At 53.7% G+C, this 22,455-nt stretch overlaps 1 protein-coding gene across 2 annotated transcripts; it reads left to right on the plus strand.

The window, feature by feature from the left end:
• Positions 6,096 to 20,337, plus strand: BPIFB6 (BPI fold containing family B member 6). Of its 2 annotated transcripts, XM_003483940.4 has the most exons (16): positions 6,096 to 6,509; positions 7,206 to 7,313; positions 8,547 to 8,646; positions 9,740 to 9,844; positions 10,290 to 10,439; positions 10,604 to 10,667; positions 11,133 to 11,193; positions 11,947 to 12,038; positions 12,847 to 13,023; positions 14,202 to 14,255; positions 14,624 to 14,797; positions 15,559 to 15,626; positions 17,819 to 17,864; positions 18,680 to 18,743; positions 19,152 to 19,228; positions 20,132 to 20,337. In XM_003483940.4, the coding sequence occupies exons 1-16, from the start codon at positions 6,266 to 6,268 to the stop codon at positions 20,162 to 20,164; spliced, it is 1,617 nt and encodes a 538-aa protein (XP_003483988.2). In that variant the 5' UTR covers positions 6,096 to 6,265; the 3' UTR covers positions 20,165 to 20,337. The 2 variants fall into 2 exon arrangements, with proteins under 2 accessions (XP_003483988.2, XP_020933741.1); XM_021078082.1 differs by having other exon boundaries at positions 6,096 to 7,313.

The following is a 22,455-nucleotide window of genomic DNA, read 5'->3' on the forward strand; positions in this document are numbered from 1 at the left end:
GAGCAAAGCCTTTGGCACCACCTCCCCCCTGCCTCAGCTATGGGTTCATCCCTGGTGTGACCAACTGAGGGGCTGGAACAAGCCTGCCTCTCGGTGGGAGGAGGTGGAGGTGGTGCTGACAGATGGAAAGAGCCGGGCTGTAAAATCCAACCTCGTGATTTTGCCCAGGACAGCATGGCTTTTATTTCATTTGGTTGCTTAGTTAATTAATTCATTAATCCTACTTTTCCTGGGACCTAATACAGGCTCGACCCAAGACTAGGTGGTTTGAAATGTGGGAGAGACAAAATTTCTAAGACACAGACCTGACCCATAAAGGAATTTAATAACCTACAGAAAGATCAGTACCTAAGATCTGTTCATTAAGCAATCAGACCAGTGAGTCAGCCACTCTTCCTCCCCTCTTCTTCCTTCCTTCTGTCCTTCCTTCCCTCCTTCCTTCCTTCTATCCATCCATCCATCCTGCCATACATATATTCACCTGCTTTTCCAACCAGCTACATCTTTGTACCCATGATGTGCCTGGTTCTGTTGCAAACATTCTCTTAAGATGAGGGGGATGAAATGCCTGAGTCAAGCTCCCTGCCCAGAGGGAAGCCGTGATCTGCCTGAAGAGAACTGACCCAATCCCTAGGGGACCCCATGCAGCCATCCTGTTAGGAGGCTGCTGGGCGCTGGCTGCTGAGGGGGACAGATGCGGTCCAGTCAGAAGGTAGAAACCACACGGTAGCTTAAACAGAGGATGTTTTTTATGAAGGATAATGAACTATGGTTAAGAGTAACTATAGGCTCTAAGGAAACACTATACGGTTTGCTAGGGCTGAGGGAGTGCACCCGGGCACGGAAACACCTGGAAGGGCTCAGACTTCGACGGGGAGGATACTGGTCAGCAGAGACATTTGCTACCAGGTCGGAGTGAGCTGGGCACTGGGCAGACAATGGCAACTAAGACCTCCAGAATTGCCCTCCCCACCCCCGCAAGCAGCGTGGGGGAAGGGAAGAGGGGAAGGAGAGGCGGGGTTTGTGACATGCAGATGTGGCCGCCACCTGTGGCCCAGAGAGACACACACCAAACAGCTGTCAGAGGGGTTGCAGGCACTGTCATGGGCCAGTGACTTTCAGATTGAGCGGACAGAGGGGTACAGGTGGGGTGAGGGCCCTGGTTTGTTTGGAAAGGCTGTCCCCAGGCTGAGGCTGAAGGTTGCAGAGAGATTGAGTCCAGGCTTGTGACTGAGACAGGCTTCGCTGGCTGGTCTCCTGCTCACACTGTGCACCCCAAGCCGCCCAGAAATTGTAGGAGGAGGCCCCTTCCTCCCCCACCTCTGCCCTCTGCGTGCCCTCTGGTTAGCATCCTTCTTCTCCAAAGAGAAGATGCTGAAATGAATTCTGGATTCTGTCTCATGTGTTGCTCTCTTGAGGGGCGCCTTCAGAGGGAGCGGCAAGGCACTGCCGGGTCCTCTCAGGTCTGGCTGCTTCACAAACCTCCAACCTCCCCCCTGCCCAGGCAAGGCCCACCCTTCAGCTCGAATATGCACCCAGCAGATTTCCTCTCTAGGCCTTGGCCTTTGTCCTGGCTCTTTGCTCCACCTGGGCCACCTGAACCTGAGCCAGTTCACCCCTCGCCCCCCGCGCTGCCCCCAACTCAAATGCAGTCGCCCTGCCCTGGTGACTCTGATGCCCTTCAATTTCCCGGTATCTGTGGCTTCCCTCTCCGCTGCACCTCTCTGACTCTTCCAGAGCCCTGTACACAGCAAGTGCATAAGGGCGTGGTGAGTGAGCTGCTTGCATGTGTATTTCTGAGCTCCAGCCCGGGCTTGTCCAGCCCTGAGCTTGGGAAGCCATGAGGAGCCCAATCCCCATGAGCAGGCAGCGTGGCTGGCCTGGGAGTCACTCTTGTTGGGTCCCCAAAGGGTCTATGGAGAAGGAAGAAGATGGCACTGAGCTTCGGAGCCGGTCCAGCCTCCGGTAACTGGGAAGTGGGGTGGAGGTTGGGGGTTGGCTATTTCCCTGGAGGAAGGAGCTGCGACTGGTCCTAGAAGGATGGTGGGATTTGGAGCAGTGTTAGGGACCAGGCAGGGCCATGCTGGGGCATGGGAATAGGAGGTCAGGTAGGTAGGCAGTGCCCCCCTTGGCTGTGCCTTGCCGGGTCTCGGCCTGGGCTCTTGGATCCAGATACAGCCCATGGCTGTGCCATCACTCGCTGTACACCTTGGGCGATCTCTCTCAGCCTCATTTTCTCTGTAAAATGGAGAACACCGCCAAAGTGCCCAGCACAGAATTAAATGGACTAGTGTATATCAAGCAAGCTGCCTGGCACAGGTCAGATGCACAGTAAATCCCCCCCTCCCCGCCTTTGCTGCTTTTTAGGGCCTCACCCTTGGCATATGGAGGTTCCCAGGCTAGGGGTTGAATTGGAGCTGTAGCTACCGGCCTACACCAGCCACAGTCACAGCAACATAAGATCTGAGGCGTGTCTGTGACCTACACCAGAGCTCATGGCAACGCCGGATCCTTAACCCACTGAACCAGGCCAGAGGTCGAACCCGCATCCTCATGGATACTAGTCGGGTTCATTACTGATGAGCCTCGATGGGAACTCCATGGCCCTCTTATCACTGTTATTGTCAGCATGGAGAGAGCTGGGGCACACTGCTTCCAATGGCTTCAGTCAGAAGCTGGCTGGGCCAGTCTCCCTGGGAACGCTGAAGCCATGCGATGACCCAGGGCTCCAGAAAGGACTCTGTTTCCTTGAAGTCATTTATTTTTTAGGGGGCTTGCCTCCTATCTGGCCACTGGAACTCGGCTGGGGCCACTTTGAACTTAGAGGAGCAGGGGCTGACATGACTGTCCTTTTCTCAGAATTACTATTATCATTCTGCCCCCTCATCATAAAGAGGATCAAACAGTGGCCCAGGGGGGTTGAAGGAGCCACCCAAAGCCACACAGCTTGAGAGAGCAGTGGCTGGGACTGGGGCTCAGATCCTTGAATCCACACAAGGGATTATTCCCAGCCTCCCCGCCTCCGGTCCTTCCGGCCTCCCCCTTCCCCCAATACCCAGGATGGGCCTGGGGCGGGGCGAGCAAGGCCACTGGACGGAGGAGGAGGCGTGGCCTGTGCTCCCTCTGTCTGTTGGGGGCGGATCTGCAGGGATAAAATGATGCTATCTGCAGTCTGGTTCCTCCAGCTCAGGGGCCAGATCAGGATGGAGACTGCCTGGGCCGACCTGGATCCTTCTCTCCCCTGTTCCAACCTGGCTTCAGCCCCCCTGATCTCAGGCATGCCCTCAGCCCCCTCTGGCCTCCACGGACACAGAAGTTTCCTTGATCTTCCAGACCTGTGGGCTCCCTGTGGGTGGAAGAGGAAAACCCCAGTCCTCCCGCGTTCCCCCAGGACAGTTCATCACTCTCAAGGTGCCTCCAGCCATGCCGCCTGCCCAGAGCCTCGTGGAGAGCAGAGCAGAGGCTGTGCAGCCCGAGGCCTGGGTTCTAGCCTCAGCTCTGTGGCCAGCTTGCTTTGTGGCCCTGGGGTCACCCTGCCTTCATGCCCCTCCAGATTTAGACCTTGCGGGCAAGGCCCTGCCCCAGCATGTACCACCTCCTGGCATCTCAAAGAGGGTCTCCCCTGAGGACACCCCACTGGGCCATGAGCTCTTTGTGCCTTCGAATCTCAGACCCCAGCCCTCATGGTCCGCCCACATCCCCCAGGCCTTTGTGCTTGCTGACTCCCCCCCTCCCCCCCAACTCCTTCCCCTGCCTTGCAGAACTGGATCTGCTCACCCCCCAGCACTGGCTCCAATGCCTCCACCCAGGGGTCTTCTGCTCTGAATATAACCCCGTTCTTCCCTCCCCATCCCATGCCCGGTGAGCGGTTTCCACCACACTTGGCTCCCCAGGACTGACCTGGCTCTGCACTGTCCACTTGTGGGGTCTCCCCTGTAGGCTCCAGGAGCCCTCTTAGGACCCCAGTTGCCTTGCTCACAGCAGCATCCCTAGCACCTGCACTGGCATGGTGCACAGTAGGTCCTCAATAAACTTTTGTGAAAGCAGTAGATAAGGGCCAACCGCATGTCCAATCTTGTCGGAGGTGCTGAGTCTAGGGGCGGGGGAAGTGAGCCCCAGTGCCCCCTCTGGCCACCTCATCCCCTCCCCAGGCCCGCCCCAGTGCAGCCACCAGGGCTGCTTTGCCACCCCCATCCTCTGTGCTATTTACATTGGAACAGACTGAATCATCACGTGAGCATCGGGGCTCCTGTTCTTTGGGCCTCTAGATAATTATCTGGGTCTTATTAAACCCTTAATTATCCAAGCAGCTAATCAGGCTCCCACATATAAGGGCTTCCTCGTCCCAGGGTGGGGAGGCAGGGGCCAGTCATTGGAGGACGTCCCCAGGCTCGGCAAGGTAAGGACAGGCTCTACCTGTGGAACTCTCCCTAGAGAGTGTCTTATTCACCCCCTGTCATTTTACAGATGAAGCCATTGAGGCTCAGAGAGGGCAAGGGACTTGCCTGAGGTCACACAGCAACTGGGCGGCAGGGCCAGGGCTTGGATCCATGTCCTAACCCCTGTCCCGTGCTCCCCACCTGACAGGAAGCCACTGGACAGGGCAATCCTTGGATGCTGTAGGCCTTGGGCAAGGTCAAGGAGACAGCAGATCTGAGATGCCTCCTTGGGCTCCATCTGAGGCTGATGGGAGATAAGAGAGGCTCTGCTTTGCAGGAGCTCAGAGTTGAGCTGAGGCCACAGGGGTGGGGCTGCTATGTAGAAGCATTTGCTAAGCAGCAACAGATGAGAAAGACTCCAGGAGAAGGAAACTTAGCACGCAGAGGATGAGGGCAGGAAACGTTCATCTTGGGGTGGGATGGATTCGATATACAGTCAGGTTCAAACTGTGATCTTTGAGGCTGTAGGTGGTTGGAGGTGGATGGGAGGCTTCCTGGTGGAGGAGGCAAGGGCTGAAATTAGGACTTGAGGCGTAAGCAGGTAGTAGATGGGTGAGGGGAGGGAACCCTAAGAGGAAAGGACAGCTTAGGCAAAAGCACAAGCACAGTCAGAAACAAAACCCTGGCACTGACCGTTTGTCCCAGAAACACTCTCCTGACTGTGTACCATGAGCTATTGTAAGATGGCAAAAAACCTGCTCCGAGGGGCCTCGACACCTGTCATCATTTCTAGCCTGGGAATGGGACAAGTGGGGTGGCACACAGTCTTGGGGAGACTGGGGTGAGGCTGGAGGAGACCCTTACCCAGACCCTTCATGCTCTGCTGCCCTGGCGCTGATCCCCACAGTCCCCCAAGGGGTGATCTTCGGAGATTTGTCCCTGGATGTGCATGTGCCCAGCATTCCATGGCACACACGTGTGTGTGTGTTCATTGGGGTTGGGGAAACACCAATATTGAATATTTTCAAGCGCAGATAGATAATTTAAAAATCGAATGGGGGAGTTCTCATTGTGGCTCAGTGGTAACGAACTCAACTAGTCTCCGTGAGGATGTGGGTTCGATCCCTGGCCTTGCTCAGTGGGTTAAGGATCTGGCGTTGCTGTGAGCTGTGGCTTAGGTCCCAGATGTGGCTTGGATTTGGTATTGCTATGGCTGTGGTGTAGGCCAGCACCTGCAGCTCTGATTTGACCCCTAGCCAGGGAACTTCCATATGCCATAGGTGCGGCCCTAAAACAGAAAAAAAAATTGAATGGGATGAGAGACAAATAAATCATGCTTTCATTGAGCAAATATTAATTGTAGGCTCAATGGTCTCCCTGGCTTTTTATATGCTGTCTGCTTCTCATCCTCTAGGTCTTAGCCTAAATAACTTCTCTTTAGAGAGTCCTTCCCCGACCCCCTTTCCCCGGCCCCCACCCCATATACACTGCATCACATTCGATGGCATCTCTTTATTTTTTCTATTTTTTAATTTTTTATTTGTCTTTTTAGGGCTGCACCCGCGGCATATGGAGGTTCCCAGGCTAGGGGTCTAATCAGAGCTGTAGCCGCCGTCCTATGCCAGAGCCACAGCAACGCAGGATCTGAGCTCTGTCTGCAACCTACACTACAGCTCATGGCAACGCCGGATCCTTAACCCACTGAGAGAGGCCAGGGATCGAACCTGCAACCTCAATGTTCCTAGTCGTGTTTGTTAACCACTGGGTCACGATGGGAACTCTGACGGCATCTCTTTAAAATACAGGAGGAGCTGTATGTAGCTTATAGCCCAGCCTGCCTGGCGCATAGTAGGTGCTCAGTAAATGCCAGTTGAGTGAATGAACACATGCAGGCAGGCATGGGCTTGGACTGGAAACATGGGTCCCTAGTAGGTGCCCGTCTGTGTTTGTGGATCGGTGGAGCCCTCAGTGGCAGAGCCTGCTGTCAGCAGGAATCCATCCGGAACGCTCCCTCTCTGGTGACACAGGCCAGTCCTGGTGGCCACCCCCTCCCCCGCCTCGATTCTTTTCAGCCACAGCTCAAACCTGAAAAAAACACTTGGCTTCTGGTTGGGAGAATTTCAGGTCTTGGTAAGTAGTCAGTAGGAGGAAGGGGTGTCTGGGGGTCTAGGGTGGCCATGGGGCTTTCCTGGGAATTTTGCAGGGTCTGGGATGGGAGGTTGTTATTCTCCACTCAGCAGCTGTGTGGCCTTGGGTCCGGTTCAAACTGTGCCTCAGTTTCCCTATGGGTGAGGTGATGTCTCAAGGGGCCTTAAGAGGCTGTGGGCTGAGATTTCTGGAAGTGAGACTGAGCTGGAGAGGGTAGGGGATGCCACTGGCTATAGTGCCAGGGCTGGGGGAGCAGAGGGTTCCCCCATTCCCAAACTGCAGTGGGAATTCCCAGAGTCAGGGCCAGGCTGGAATCTCCTCTGTGGCCCCAGCATTGCCCTCTGACCCACCCTTGAACTCAGGAAAACCTGCAGCTAAACTTCCCGCCAACCCCATAATGCAGACTGGTCAGAATGCATCATGCCCGCAGATGAGGAAACTGAGGCTTAGACAGGGAAGTCACCGGCGTGGGGTGACTCCAAGAGCCCTGTGTTTAGTGTGGACACTCTTTGGCCCTTCTGGAGGAGGCAGTCGTGAGGTTTGCTCAGCTGGCTTGAGTCCAAAGGCTCCTGGACTCCCGAGATCATCCAGGGGGCCTAGTCTGCTCTGGAGCATGGGGGGGTCCCCAGGGGACCCAGGGCCTGGTGGGCTGCCCCCAATTCAGGTCCCGTGGCACAGGCGGAGCCATGCTGCGAATCCTGTGTCTGGCGCTCTGCGGCCTGCTGACCCCAGCACGAGCGGACCCTGGGGCGCTGTTGCGGCTGGGCATGGACATCATGAATCGAGGTGAGCTGGCGGGCCCCTGGGGGGCTGGGGGCTGGGGGGTGGGGACAGGGGTTAGGGAGTAGGTAGTGATGGCTCCTGTTTACAAAGACTTGAGTATTTTATGATCTTCAAAATAAACTTATCAGCAGTATGTTATTCTTCTTCCATTTTACAGTGTGGGGCGGGGAGGGGGGACTGAGGCCCAGAGAAAATGGGGCGACTTGCCTAAGATGCCCCACCAATTGGAGGCTGAGCTGGAAATTCTACCTCCTTGGAGCCTTTCCTTGGCCCTGATGGCAGACAGGAGTTGGCATCTACAAGTGGTGAGAGACATGAGCTAAATCCCAGCTCTGCCAACAATTTAATGTGTGACCTCAGGCATGTCACTTACTCTCTCTGTGTTGCCATTTGCTCATCTGTAAATGTAAAATATGGTTAACCATCCTTGTTTGGCAGCTTTAGATGAAATATGAGATTTAAGTGCCCTGGGGGTCTTACTAAGAAATACTTTCCACCCCAGCTCTGGGACCCCGAGGGAAGTCACATCCAGGCGTAAGGGGCTAATGACGGTTCATCAGCTCCACATTTGTCCCCTCTCTGGGAACTAGCCTGTGACCATTATGAAGTGTTTCTGCAACATGTCACTTGGGGTTGGGGCCTCCAGGCCTGGGGAACCAGAACATCCTGGCTTTAGGCACAGAATCTTCACTTTAACAAGCTCCCAGTGGAATTCCCTAATCACCCAGGTTTGAAGGGGCTGGGCCACAGGATAAGGTTGACACTCTAGCTTGGGGGTTCAAGATGCACCCTAAAACTGCTCTAGTTGCTCTGTCCTGTCTCTCCCCACTCCAGCCATGTTGTATCTCTCACTCCTCCCTTGCCATGCCACCTTCTTCCCCACATCCCCGCCTTGGCACTTGCTGGGCTCTCTGCCCCAGTGGCTTGCTTTATCCCTTTACTTCCTGGTGAAAATTCCCTTTCCTCTCTTGAGGACCGACTAGGATGTCACCTCCTCCTGGAAGCCTTCCACAGCTCTTCCTTTCCTGATCCCAACCCCCCATGCGCTTCCTCCAGCTGCCTGCAGTTCTATGCTCCCATCACTCATTCCTGTCATTGCTGGTGATTCTGTCTCCCCCATGGACCAGGGCAGGGGCTGGGCATGACTCATCTCTAGGATGCTGGAGAGACTGGCCCAGGGCAGGGAAGCAGCGAGGAGCTCAGCTGAGTGTCTCTCTCCCCCCACTCTACTTCCAGAGGTCCAGAATGCCATGGATGAGAGTCACATCCTGGAGAAGATGGCAGCGGAAGCGGGCAAAAAGCGACCGGGGATGAAACCCATCAAGGGCATCACTGAGTGAGCAGGGGGAGGGGCTTCAGGGGAGGGGATGGGATGGGGGTGGTTAGGGCAGAGGGTGGTGGGGAATGCTGTGCTCAGGCCCTGATACAGCTGGTGGGAGAGCGATGCAGGGTGTGGGGCCTCTTCCTGGCTTTGCTGCTGGCTTGCTGTGTGACCTTGGGCAGGTCACTGCTCCTGCCTGGGCCTCAGTTCCCTCAGTCATTTGCTAGGGTCAATTCTAGTCCTATTGTGAGCAGGGCTATTGGAAGGAGGAAGGGAGCCTGGAAAGTCAAACTCCAACTCCCTGCATGCAGCAGGAGCTCACTGAATGTACATGACATTGAATGATAAGCCTTCTTGTGGCTGAATGGGAACGATCATCTAATGACAGGGGCAAATTCGTTTTACTGCAAGCATCATATGTGGTCGATTGGTAGGGGCTTCCTGGAATGAAGTCCTGGGGAGGCGTCTCAGGCATTTTCTAGACTTAGCAGGAATAGGACTGTGATCAATTAGCAATGTCTGCCAAGAGCTTGGGATGGGCAGGCAGAGGTAGATGTGCCATAACTTTGTTATCCTGGATCTTGACTGGCAGTTCTCAACCAGGGCTGATTTTGCCTCCAAGGGACTTTTGGCAATGTCTGGACACATTTTTGGTTGTCACAGCTTGTGGGGTGGGGGAAAGGGGCGCGTCTAGTGCCTCTACTGGGCAGAGGCCAAGGATGGCTACTGCTTCATAGTGTGCAGGTCAACCCATGGCAAAGATGATCCTGCCCCAAATGTCCACAGCATCACTGTTGAGAAACACTTATCTAAGCAAACATCTGTTTAGCCAGTGGGGAAACTGAGGCCCACAGCAGGGACAGGAGCAGCCCAAGGTCACAAATTAAGCCAGGTGTTCCGACTCACATATGGCGAGTTCTTTCTGCGAACAAATTGGTTTATCTCCAGCCTTTTGTTTGTGTTTCATCATGGCCACAGCGGTAGGTTTAGCCCTATGACACGGGTGGGGGATTTACCCAAGGCCTCCCAGGAGCGTGATGGAGGAGCCGGTTGCGGGCCTGCATCTCACCTGTCAGGTTCTCATTGCTTGTTTGTCTGCCTCTCCCAGCCTGAAGGTGAAGGATGTGAAGCTTCCTGTCATCACACTGAGCTTCATGCCTGGGGTGGGCATCTTCCAATGTGTGTCCACGGGCATGACCATCACTGGCAAGAGGTGGGTATGACGGGAGGGGAGAAGGAAAGGACAATGACCTCTTTGTCTCACCCTGGCATGCCCCTTTATTGAGTATCTACTGTGCACATGTTGTGGTCTGAGATGATGCAAACTTGGTTCTTACCTTTGATGAGAACCAGACCTGAGCACAGATGATCACAGACTGAAGGCTTGGCCTGGGACAGAAGAAACATTGCTAGGCTGCTGGGGGTGGATATTAGAAAAGACTTTTGGAAGATGATGACAGCTGAGCAGAGCAGGGTTTTGAAGGATGTATAGGAGTTCGCCAACGCAAGAGGGGAGAGGAAAGACTGGTTGTGTGAGCTCAGACAGGTCCCATCCCTCTCCCCCTCTAAGATCTGCTGGGACTGTGGGCAAAGAGGCGACAGGGGTAGTGGCCAGAGTGGCAGAGGTGCTCATGATGCCTGCCTACCCCCTCCTGCAGCTTCATGGGTGGGAACATGGAGATCATCGTGGTCCTGAACATCACAGCCACCAACCGGCTTCTGCAGGATGAGGAGACGGGCCTCCCCATGTTCAAGAGCGAGGGCTGTGAGGTCATCCTGGTCAGCGTGAAGACGAACCTGCCTAGCAAGTGAGGGGCTCAGCAGGTCGGGTGGAAGGCTGGGTCCTCCTTGCTACCCCGCCTTGGCCCAGCATCCCACTGCCTGAGCCTCTGAACTTCCTTAGCCATGTCCCTGCATGTCCCATGCCTAACTTCCTGCCGTCTGTGCCTTTGTCCCTGTCCTCTGTGGCCAGCATGCTCCCCAAGGTGGTCAACAAGTTCCTGGACAGCACCCTACACAAAGTTCTCCCTGGCCTGGTGAGTGCCCAGAGCCAGCCTCTGCCCTGCATCCGCAGCGTACTTAGACCAGGGCCGGCATGTGCATTTCATCTCAGGGGCTTTCTCTGATTGAATACTTGTGGCTGAGGAGGGTTCTGAGGCTGTGGCTGGCTCAGTGGGAGAAACTTCTGTGATCAGCTAGTGATGTCTGCTGTGAGCTGGGGAGGAGGCGATAGCAGCCTGCACAGCACACTTGCCAACTCTGCATAGAGCACCAGTCCCTAGGAAGTGAGTCCTCACTGACCTTGCTGGCTGTGGTCAGCAGATCTGGATTCTAGCCCAGGCTCTGCCATTGATTTCATGTGCAACTTGTGGCCTTGGGCCCCTCCTCTAGTCCCTGTCCCACCAGGACCCTTGAGACTCCCTGTGGAGGAATATTCAGCTGTGAGGAGTGAGGCTCTCCATGCAGGGGCTGCCTCAGCCCAGTGCCTTCTCTTTCTCCAGATGTGTCCAGCCATTGATGCGGTCCTAGTGTATGTGAATAAGAAGTGGGCCAACCTGAATGGTGAGTCGCCCTAGCCGTGCCCTGCTCCCACAAGGGTATGGCAGGATGGCTGGACTTCGATGCCCTGCTCCCCATTCAAGGGTCTGCTCTGGGCCCAGCCTTGAGACTAGAGGAGGTCTAAGGTCACCAAGTCCATTCATCCCCCCACTTCCCAGATGGGGAGCCTAAGGCCCTGAGGGCCTCTGGGGTCCTTGCCTCTCAGCCCTTCACCCACTGTTCTACCCATCACTCCCCCGACTCCAAGGATAGCAGCCATTGTGTCCTTGCACCACAAACCTCGCACCACAAATTGTAACCCCAGTAGCAACCCCACCCTTTCCTTTGCCCAGGGGATCTGCTGCCTCCATCATGTCAGGGTCCACGGGTCCTCAGCATGGGGGAGAGGATAGCCCAATGGCTGGGACTGAGGAAAACTGGTTCATGTGCCCAGCAGTGTGTCCTGGGTGGTCACTTCACTCCTCCAGCCTCAGTTCATGCATCTGTAAAATGGAGCCAATGATCCTGTTCCCGCCAGTCTGAGAACTGAGCTGCACAACACTTGGTGAGCTCTTAAGCTCTGTGCTTGTAGAGTATGTGAGGGGGCGTGATTTTCTGGATCAGGCACCATTGGCTCCATTCTCCAGATGAGACTACCAAGGCCCAGAGATGCTAAGTAGTTTGCCTTGGGTCACCCAGAGGGCCAGTGTTCCTGGCGCCCAGGTCAGGCTGAGATGGCAACTGGCTGGTGCTGAGTGAAACCTCTTTTTTGCACAGCCCCCATGCCCGTGGGCCAGATGGGCACCGTCAAATACGTCCTGACCTCCATACCAACCACCACGGCCAACTACATTCAAGTGGACTTTAATGTAAGTGCCAGGGGTGGGGAGGGGGAGGTGGCGGGGGCAGGAAGGGACACCAGCAGGCTGAGGTCTCATCCGGCCGGGGATAGCTGGCTGGGCTGGGACTGCGGAGGGTAGGAGGGTCCTCTCCCTCCTTCTGCTCTCAACATGAGCCCCAAGTCCTGAGCTGGTTTCCGGGGTGGCTGACTCCACACCCTACTTCTCCCAAGGTTGCCTGCTTCTCCCAATGAGTGCCTCACCCAGTTGCCCCTGTCACTGTGCAGGCGGGAGCGCCACTATCCAGCCAGGGGACAGGCTGGGGTCCCACCATGAGCTGGTGGCGGAACCAGGTCATCACTCAGGTCTCCAGGGGCCCAGGGCCCCAGGTGAATGCATCTTGCAGGAATGGGGAGAAAAATCCCAAGCAGTCATCTCCCTGTGAAGTCTTTCTCCAGAGCGTGGTTTCTACAGGGCCCTGTGTTTTTTTTTGTTTGTTTGTTTGTTTTCCCACTGACCTCCTCTCCTGAGAAGAGAAACACGTTCTGTGCAAATGAGGGCCCCTATCAGTCAGAGTCAGGTCAACTGAGGTTCCTGAAGCAATTCTGGGTAGGAAGTGCCAGTGGTTTAGTGACTGACTCCTAATCCTCTCGGGCCTCAGGCTACCCACCTCCACCCTGGGAGGGCTGAACCCCTAGAGTCTGCTCTGGCTCTATCGTCTTAGGACTTGCTGACTTGGGGCTGATGTGAGCGCCATTAGTTTGGAGGACTGAGAGGCACCCTTGGCCACGGTCCCTCATGGCCAAGGCTGAGTGGCTGTCCCTTGGCTGTCCCACAGCCTGTGGTGCAGCAGCAAAGAGGTGATACCATCCAGCTTGCTGGTGCTGGGGAGGCCCTTGAGTTCCCCAAGGACTCTGCTGCAGGCTCCTCACAGCTGCTGCTCTCGGCCGCCTTCCTCACGGCAGAGCTTGCTCTTCTGCAGAAGTCCTTTGATGTGAATGTCCAGGATACAACGGTGAGCTGCCCGGGGTCACACCCCCCACATCTGCATCTGTCCCCTGTAATGATACTCCCTGCCTTGGAGAGTGTATTCCGAGGCTCATCTTGGGGTCGTGGGCCACACTAGGCCTGGGAGGTGCCAGGACTGGTTTGGGTTTCTATCATCTGTTCACCCCGCTAACCACCGTCTCGCTGTCCAAGTAACTACCATCTACTTATCCATTCATTCAACTGTCCACCAAACCAAGTATTTATCTGTCAGCCTATGACTCTCATGCACTGGCCATCCATCCACCTTATTTTTATCCAGTCACCACCCACCCACTCATCTATATCACTGCTATTTATTAGTGCCCTAAACTCTATCCCTCCAGCTAGCATCCATCCAACCCTAGAAAAGGGCCTGATACTATGGAATGAGTGAATCTATGCTCTGTCATTTAACACTCAAACACCCAGATATCTACCCACCCAATCAGTATTATTCAATTATCTATTCATTCAGTCATTCATTCAATTATCCATTATTAAATTATCCAGTCATGCATCAATTCATCCAAGAATTATTCAGTAATTATTCAATTATCCATTCATTCGTCAACCCACACTGATTGTTCCTTGATTCACTCTCCTATCCATGCGTACACCTTCCATCTGTGAACCTTCCCATCCATCCGCTCACCCATCAATCCTTTCATCATTCACTCTTCCATTCATTCATCAGACCATTCCACCATCTTCCCATGCACTCATCCTCCCATCCATTATTCCTTTCATCCCTCCACCCACCCATTCACCTCCCCGTCTACCTGTGATTCATTCTCTTACACAAACACTCATCTATCCATTCACCCATCCATTCACCCACTCATCTGTTTATCCACTTTCCCCATTCATCTACCCATCCATGGATCCATCCAGCACCCCCTTTCATCCATTGAATCCACCCATTCTCCCATCTATCTGTCTGCTTTGTCACCCAACAAAATTTTCACAGCATGTGATCTTGTTGTTCAGAACTATGGGCACTGGAATGTGTAAGCCCCAGTCTGGAAGCTCATATCTACTTAATCAAAGCGTGATTAGCATTTTGATGCAGTCTCAGAGGGCACTTCTCATGGAGTCAGAGGAGAGGTTTTTTAGGATGGCTCAGGGAAGCCTGCAAGAATCCTAACCTGGACTTGTATTCTGTAGATCGGCGAGCTGCCCCCACAAACCACGGAGACCCTGGCTGGCTTCATCCCTGAAGTGAGTGCCCCAAGCAGCCCTGCTCACCACGCCCCACCCTGTTCTCCAGGTGAAGAGACAAGGGACTGTAAACCCCACGCCTCCCTTGCCCACTGTGGCGTCAACCCAATTTCTCCATAGAGTACTTGTAGGGCCCAGTTTAGAAACAGCTGAGCTTTAGCACATTGCACTTCCGCGTCCAACCTAGAAGCAGCCAGATGGATCGCCGCTTTGTCTCTTCTGTTTCCTGATAGGCACACCCTTGCCTTTGCTGATAGTGCTTCTAGGGTTCAAGGTCAAAATCCCCTGGTTCATGAAGGACTCCTGGTTTCAGCTGAAGCCGCCAGCCTGAGCTGTTGGCCCTGAGGGGGATTTTTTGGTTTCTGTAGGTGGCTGAGGCCTATCCCAAGCCGAAACCCCTGGTGACTCGGATCAGGATAAACAAGCCCCCCAAGGTCACCATGCGGACAGGCAAGAGCCTGCTGCACCTCCACGGCACTCTGCAGATGTTCGCTGCTCGGCAGCGGGGCAGGGCTCCTGTATCTCTCTTTCTTCTGGAAATTGTGAGTGGATTCTGTGCCCCATTTAGACCCAAATGCATGAATATCCAAGAATGGAGGGTGGACTTTTAGCTAATAGCCAAGTAATGGATTGAAGGGTTCTTGGTTAATCTCAGTTGTGTGATCTTAACCTCCTGGGCACTGTCACCTGACTTGGGCTCTGCCGTTAATGCTTTGAATGGCCAGAAAGATCAACAAAATGGATGGAGGCCAGAATTTAGTCCTTCCTTTCTCTTCCCTCCCTCCTCTTCCCCTTACTCTCTGCCTTTCTTCCCCCCCACCCGCTTCCTCCAATAGTCATCAGCTTCTATAAGGGCAGTGAAAGACTCACCTAGAGAGCTAGAGACATCCTGAATCTAGTTTTAGAAAATCACAGAGGGCTTCCTAGAGGAGGTGATGTCTCAGCTATATTTCGAAGGTTGAGCAGGAGCTGGCTACGGAAAGGGTGGGTGTTGGGGAGACTGGTGATGGAGGGGACTCTAGGTGGAGTCACAGGCTATGCAGAGACCTGGAGCAATAACATGGTGAGGGCAGGGACCTACAAACTGCCAGGATTTGTGATAGTGTTATCCTGGGGAGATGAAAACCCTGGGCCGAGTGCGTGGGGAGGCTGCTGGGTTCGGTTCCTGAAGGTAGATGGGCAAAGAGGAAGACCCCTGCCTTGCCTTGGCAGTGATGGTGGTCCTGGGAAGGTGATCGAGCCCCTGGTTTTACCAGCCCTGATGGGGGACCCACTGCCTTCTCCCTGCTTCCCTCCATGTCAGCATTTCAACGTGAAAATCCAGTACTCAGTTCGTGAGGACCGGCTGCAGATGGCCACCTCTCTGGACAGGTAGGAGTCTGCTGCCCACGCTGGCATCCCTGTGCCCCCGCATGGGCCTTCTCAGTGCCACTTAGTTCCTGTTCCAGAGTCTCCTTCTAATCCATCCGGTGTGGCTCACACTGCCAGGTTGCTCTGGTCACTTATCCCTCTTCTAGAACCCTCCATGGCTCCCCAAAATCTGCATGATCTTTTCTCAAACCTTCACCTGGCACTCAAGGCCCTTCTCAAGTTCTCCCACCATTGCTCCCACTATTCCACTAGGCTCTTGCACAGTGAATCTGAGTGTGGGCCCATGTTCCATTTTCCATTAATAGGCTTTTACCCTTGCCATCCAAATGCCGTCTCCTCCAGGAAGCCTTTCCTGATACCAAAAACAGCTAACGTTTATAGAGCTCTATTTATGAAGCCTGGTTTCACATTCAGTTGCTCATTGATTTTTGTATTTGTCCTATTTTTTTTTTTTTTTTTGTCTTTTCATCTTTTCTAGGGCTGCACTCACGGCATATGGAGGTTCCCAGGCTAGGGGGTCTAATCAGAGCTGTAACTGCCAGCCTACACCACAGCCACAGCAACGCGGGATCCAAGCCGTGTCTGCGACCTACACCACAGCTCATGGCAATGCCAGATCTTTAACCCACTGAGCGAGGCCAGGGATCAAACCCGCAACCTCCTGGTTCCTAGTCAGATTCTTAACCACTATGGTACGTGGGGAACTCCTGTCCTAATTTTTTTTTTTTTTTGGTCTTTTGTCTTTTTGTTGTTGTTGTTGTTGTTGCTATTTCTTGGGCCGCTCCCGCGGCATATAGAGGTTCCCAGGCTAGGGGTCGAATCGGAGCTGTAACCACCGGCCTACGCCAGAGCCACAGCAACGCGGGATCCGAGCTGCGTCTGTGACCTGCACCACAGCTCACAGCAACGCCGGATCGTTAACCCACTGTGCAAGGGCAGGGACCAAACCCACAACCTCATGGTTCCTAGTTGGATTCATTAACCACTGCGCCACGACGGGAACTCCCTAATTTTTTTTTTAACCCAACTTGTATTAGACCAGGATTCTTTCAGTTGTAGAAGACAATTCCAACTTTAACTGGCTTAAGCCCCAAAAGGGAAACTTTTGACTCCTATATTAAAATCCTAGAGATAGATCTTCCCTTTCAGGCATGGCTGGAGGTAAGTACACAAAATTCTTACAAGTCTCCCTCCTCCCTTGGCCTTTGCTGTCCACTTTGTTGGACATTTTCAGGCAGCCTCACTTCTCCCCAGGTGGTTGTAAAGTCAGGCTTCCTGTTTTAATAGTTTTAATAAAATCTCAAGGCTGCTTCTCATTGGTCTGGCATGAATCACATGACCACCCACAAGCTATTCACTCTGACTCTAGAGACGGCATGCTCTGATTGGCCAGGCTCAGGTCATGTGCTCACCCTAGGGGCTCTGGGTTCAGCTCCACCTAAATACCTTGGAATGAGAACAGAAAATGGAGGACCTGCTGCTAGAAGAGAATAGATGTTGGGAAGATAGAGTTACCACATGGTCTGTTCTGCTGCCAAGATGCTTACGGGAAGCTATGCAGGGAAGGGGGCTGTGTGAGGGGATCTGTGTCCTGCAAAAATCTGGGACTAACGGAGTTGAGCTGCAAACCTCTGCACACCTGGCCTTGGGCAGAAGCAAGACCTGATGAGGTCCCAGAGGGTGGAGTTAGGACCAATGACAAGAAGCAGTGGTTTGGGATGCAGGAAAACCAAGTGGACTGTAATGCAAGGTGCTAAGTCAGAGTTTCTGTTGTGGCTCAGCAGTAATGAACCCAACTAATATCTGTGAGGATGTGGGTTCAATCCCTGGCCTTGCTCAGCGGGTTAAGGATCTGATGTTGCTGTGAGCTGTGGTATAGGTCACAGACATGACTCAGATCTGGCGTTGTTGTGGCCATGGCAGAGGCATCTGCAGCTCCGATTCCACCCCTCACCTGGGAACTTCCATATGCTACAGGCGTGGCCCGGTGGGGTGGCGGGGGGGCGGGGGGGGGAGGTGTGAAGTGCCCCATCCTATGTAGCTTGTAGGCAGACTTATGAGCACCAGGTGTGAAGGCTGGGGAGGGAACTTCTGCATCAGGGAGGAGTTGGGGTGTTTGAAATCCCTTTTCTCCAGGGCAGGGGGAGTGGCCCTGACCGTCCTTCCCCCTCCTCTTTCCCTTTCTTCTGCAGATTGTTGAGCCTGTCCCGGCGGTCTTCCTCAATTGGCGCCTTCAATGTGAGTGTCCCAAGGACTTTTGCCTGGTCTGGCTTTAAGGCAAGACGGGTCCTATTCTTTGCAGGAAAGGCTCTGAAAGGGAGGCAGAGTGAATAGAGTAGGTCCTTGTGGAGCTTGGGGCCCCTGACTGGCTGTACGACCTTGGGGAAATCACTTGGCTTCTCTGAGCCCCTGTTTTCTTTTCTGGATAGCATCTGGAAGTCTCCCTGGATTGATGTGAAAAGCATTGTTATGCATAGCAGCAACCCGAGCTGGCTTGGCTGGTCCAGCTGTTATTTTTATTAGTCTCTGTAGCCTCAGGGCCCAACACAGAACCTGATACAGAAGGCGCTAATAATAATCATCATAGCCACCACAGCAGCAGCAGCAGCACCAATTGCTGGGCACTTACTCTGTGCCATGTGCTTTACCTAAACTCATTGAATCCTCACAGAAACCCCGTGAGTAGGTGCTATTATATTTCTCTTTCACAGATGGGGTTACTGAGGAACAAAGTTAGTGAATGAATGAGTCCTCAGAGCCACTGAGTTTTCTGTAGCAGCAGGAGTAGGGTCTGCAGGCCACCCAGTGTCCAGATTTCCTTCTTGTCTGCACAGCGACCCAAGGCCCACATGTCACCCAAACTGGGACTAAGCAGAGGTGAAGGGCATCAGCCTACAGTCTAACAGTCAGATGCGATGGTGATGCGATTTGATGTTTCCAAGATTCATCTCTGTGGTCCCCAGACCCAGTGGGAGTGAGGGCTGAGAAAAATCTGTTGAATTTAATTCAGTGATGGGATGGAGGTGTTCTCTCTCTTTCGTTCTGTCCCCCAGGAGAAGGAATTGACTGGCTTCATCACCGATTTTCTCCAAGAAGCCTACATCCCAGCCATCAATGGTGAGGGCTCCAACAGGCTGGGATTTTGCTGGTGCCAAGAAGCACTCTGAGCTGGAAGGGACACAACCTGGGTGGTTTCAAAGCCCCTCCACTGGCCCCAGCTGAGGGAGGCTAAAAGGGAGTGGATGGTCATTGCGGAATCTTTGAGGCTGATGTCATCTTAATGTCACTTACCTGGGGCCCTCCCACGACTTGGACTCTGACCCTTGACCCTAGACCATGCGCTGGATCTTGACTCAGACCTGGGATGCAGGTACATGTGATCCAGCTGATGCTCCCTAGGCCTGTGCAGCTGGCAGACATCATGAATCAATCACTGCACTGTTTCCCACTACTCCAGTCCAGGCAGGCCCTCCGTAATCAATTGCAGAGCAGGCCCGCTGAAATGACTCTTCCTGTATTTCTCAGATGTGCTCCAAGTTGGGCTCCCACTTCCGGACTTTCTGGACATGAATTACAACCTGGCAGAGCTGGATATAGCAGAGGTGAGGAGAGGAGCTGGGGAAGGGCATGTCAGCCAGCACTGCTGGCCAATGAATGATGAGCGGAAGTTGGCCTCTCTCCACCCGGAGGGAGTTGGACTGAGGAGGGCGTGGCCATCAGTACAATCCTGCCAAACCCTTGAGCAAGACCCTGCCCCTCAGATACCACCCACCCCCTCAAAGCCAGTGGCTCCTCAGGAGGAAACAAATTCTGCTGCTCTCCTTCTTTGCCACCTAGGGCAAATTGCTTCCTTTTTCTCTATGCTGCTGCTGCTGCTGCTTCTTCTTCTTCTTCTTTTTTTTTTTTTTTTTTTTTTTTTTTGTCTTTTTAGGGCTGAACCTACCGCATATGGAGGTTCCCAGGCTAAGGGTCGAATTGGAGCAATAGCTGCTGACCTACACCACAGCCACAGCAACGCCAGATCCTTACCCCACTGAGCAAGGCCAGGGATGGAACCCGTTGCGTCCTCATGGATACTAGTCGGATTCGTTAACCACTGAGGCATGACGGGAACTCCTATGCTTCTATTTTTCTGTTGCCTAAAATGGAGATGATAAGGTGTATCCACATCAGAGAGCTGTTGTGACGATTCATTGAGGTAATTCACCAAAGGCATACAGTAAGCACTCAGTAAATATTAGCTTTACAAGTCACACCAAGCATTGCACTTGGAGCATTCGATGGACGTTTTTCTCATTTAATCTCTCCACTCTGGGAGGTAGGGGCGCTAATCCCCACTTGACTGTTGAGAAAACCAAGGCTCAGAGCAGTGAAGTGTCACAAAGCCAGTCTCATTCCTCCTTTGCTCTTAAACATGGCGCTGGCCGCACTATCCCTCCCTGTGTCTGGGTGGCCCCATCATTGCTCCCCGAGCCCCTACCTCCCGGCCGTTTGTCTCCTGCCAGAATGCCCTGGTGCTGGACTTGAAGCTGGACTGACCAGGACAAGATGTGCCTGCCAGCTGCTCACATACCACCATCCGGCTGCACCCTGTGGAGGAGCCTGATTGGAGCCAGTGGGCCTGGCCCCCTACCACCAGGGCTGCTTCCTCTGATGGGAAGTAAGCAGGGCAGGACTGGGCCAGGGCCTGGGCAATAAACAGGAGAAAGGCCCTTACAAACGTCGGATGCTTTGACCTTTTTATTTGTGGCAAATCGATGTGTGGCTTTTCTTCCCCTTTGGTGGGTGCTGGGGTCTAAGAGTAGCTTGGAGTCCGAGGGGCTGGCTTGAGCACAGATCAAGTACCTGCTGAATGCCATGCTCAGCGCTTTACTTGTAGCATCTATTTAATCCACACAATAACCTTGAGAGGAGGGCGGCTGTTGCCATCCCTACTTTACAGAGGGAATGGAGGCCCAAGGAGGTCAACTCCGTGGCCCATGGTCAGAGTTTAACAAGCCCCTCCCACTCCACCTTAGCTGTTGCCCCCAAATCTTGATAACTTGAGCCTGGCCCTATGCACAGGGCGCCCACGGAAGGCCCTGTGTGCTCCCAGGAGTTCTCCCGTGCCACCTCCTTTAAGCCCCCCGACAGGCGAGGGAGCTGAGGACTGTCCCCATTTCACAGATGAGGAGGCTGAGGCTCAGAGAGGTGCCATCTGGCAGTTCAGGGGACAGAGCTGGGACTGAAATACAGAAGAAAAAAAAAAAAGAGTTCCCATTGCGGTTCAACAGGTTAAGAACCTGACATTGTCTCTGTGAGGATGTGGGTTCGAACCCTGGCCTGGCTCAGTGGGTTAAGGGTCCAGCATCGCCCACAAGCTGCGGGGTAGGTCACAGATGCTGCTCGGATCCAGTGTTGCCATGGCCATGGCATGGGCCACCAACTATATCTCCGAGACGACACCAAGCCTGGAACTTCCATATGCTGCAGGTGCGGTGGTTAAAAAAAAAGAGAGAGAGACTCAGGCTCTAGAGCCAGTCTGCCTGGGTTCAAATCCCCGCCCTGCCTTCTCATGCCCTGGGCAAGTCACTTAGCTCACCGAACCTCACGTTCCTCACCTGTACAATGGGAATGATGACAGTACCAAGCGCAGCAGGGTTGCTGTGAAGATTAAATGAATCAAATCATCAGAAGTGCTTAGCGTGGTACCTGGCACCCAGAGAGTGCTTAATAAGTGTTAGCCACAGGTGAATTTGTGAGGCTGGGGGAGACATGGACAGGTGTGTCTGTGTTGGAGTGCATGTGGCTCAGCCATGTGTGACTGTGCTGGCGTATGCATTTTGCAGCATGCGTCACTCTATAAATGGCCTCTGGATCAGGGTGGCCCCAGGTGTCTGCAGCCATGCGTGTCCAGTCGTGGAGGTTTGTGTGTGAAGAGACCTCTGGGGTCCATCCACGTCTATGTGTCTGCGTGTTCCCATGTTACTCGCACATTGTCTGCATCAAGGGTGGTTGCATGTCCCATAGATGACATGCATGCGAGGACTGGCTCCTGCAGGTTTATATCTGCCCCATCACTTCTCCTGGGAGTCACACGGATACTGTTCTTCAAATGGACTCTTTGTAAAGTAAATATATGTTTACATGTAACTAAGTCAAAAATACAATTTAAAATAGATATATTCTAAGTGGACCCTGAAAATCAGAATCATTTCCTAGAATGTAAAACAAAACAAACAAAAAAACAAAAACATAACTTTGAAACTAAAAAAGGACATTGGAGCCCCTGTGATGAGCTGGTACCCCAGCCCCCAAATTATCAGAATGGGGGCCCCATGTGTCCATGTGTTAGTGTGTGTGTCTGTCAGAGGCTCTGTCTCCATGGGGGCAGGGCTGTGAAGGCAGGGGGTCCATGTCTGGGCACACGGAGGTGTCTGTGGGTGGTGTGGTCAGAGGCCTGGCCATGAGGCTGGCACTCCTGGAGCCCACGGGGCCCCAACCCCGGCCCAGCCTGGCCCAGGCCCATGTCGCAGAGGAAGGAGGGACCCTCTCTGGCTTTGGCCTGGATGCCAGAGCCTCCCCTTTTCCCTCATTGTCGGCCCTAATCCCATCACCCATCATCTCCTGTTTCTGGGACAATAGCAGCCTTGAGACCGGGCTGGCAGATCCAGACGCCGGTAATCGTGGATAATCTGTGGGTGGCTGGTGCCTACCCTGGGCGTGCCAGAGACGCCCCCTCCACTCCCCTAATCCCGTCCTTGGATGTTCGCACAGCACATGATGGCCACCCAAAACCTCAGCACCGCCCTCTCCCTCCCAGGTCCGCGCATAGATGGAGAAACCAAGG

The sequence above is a fragment of the Sus scrofa genome, chromosome 17, assembly GCF_000003025.6.
Source record: "Sus scrofa isolate TJ Tabasco breed Duroc chromosome 17, Sscrofa11.1, whole genome shotgun sequence".
Classification (NCBI taxonomy): Eukaryota; Metazoa; Chordata; class Mammalia; order Artiodactyla; family Suidae; genus Sus; species Sus scrofa.

Excerpts from the sequence above, each read along its gene's own strand:
- BPIFB6 (XM_003483940.4), top strand. The coding sequence starts at position 6,266 with ATGCAGGCAGGCATGGGCTTGGACTGGAAACATGGGTCCCTAGTAGGT. Across the intron at positions 17,865-18,679 it reads CCTCAATTGGCGCCTTCAAT|GAGAAGGAATTGACTGGCTT; the intron begins GTGAGTGTCCCA and ends TCTGTCCCCCAG. Across the intron at positions 19,229-20,131 it reads CAGAGCTGGATATAGCAGAG|AATGCCCTGGTGCTGGACTT; the intron begins GTGAGGAGAGGA and ends GTCTCCTGCCAG.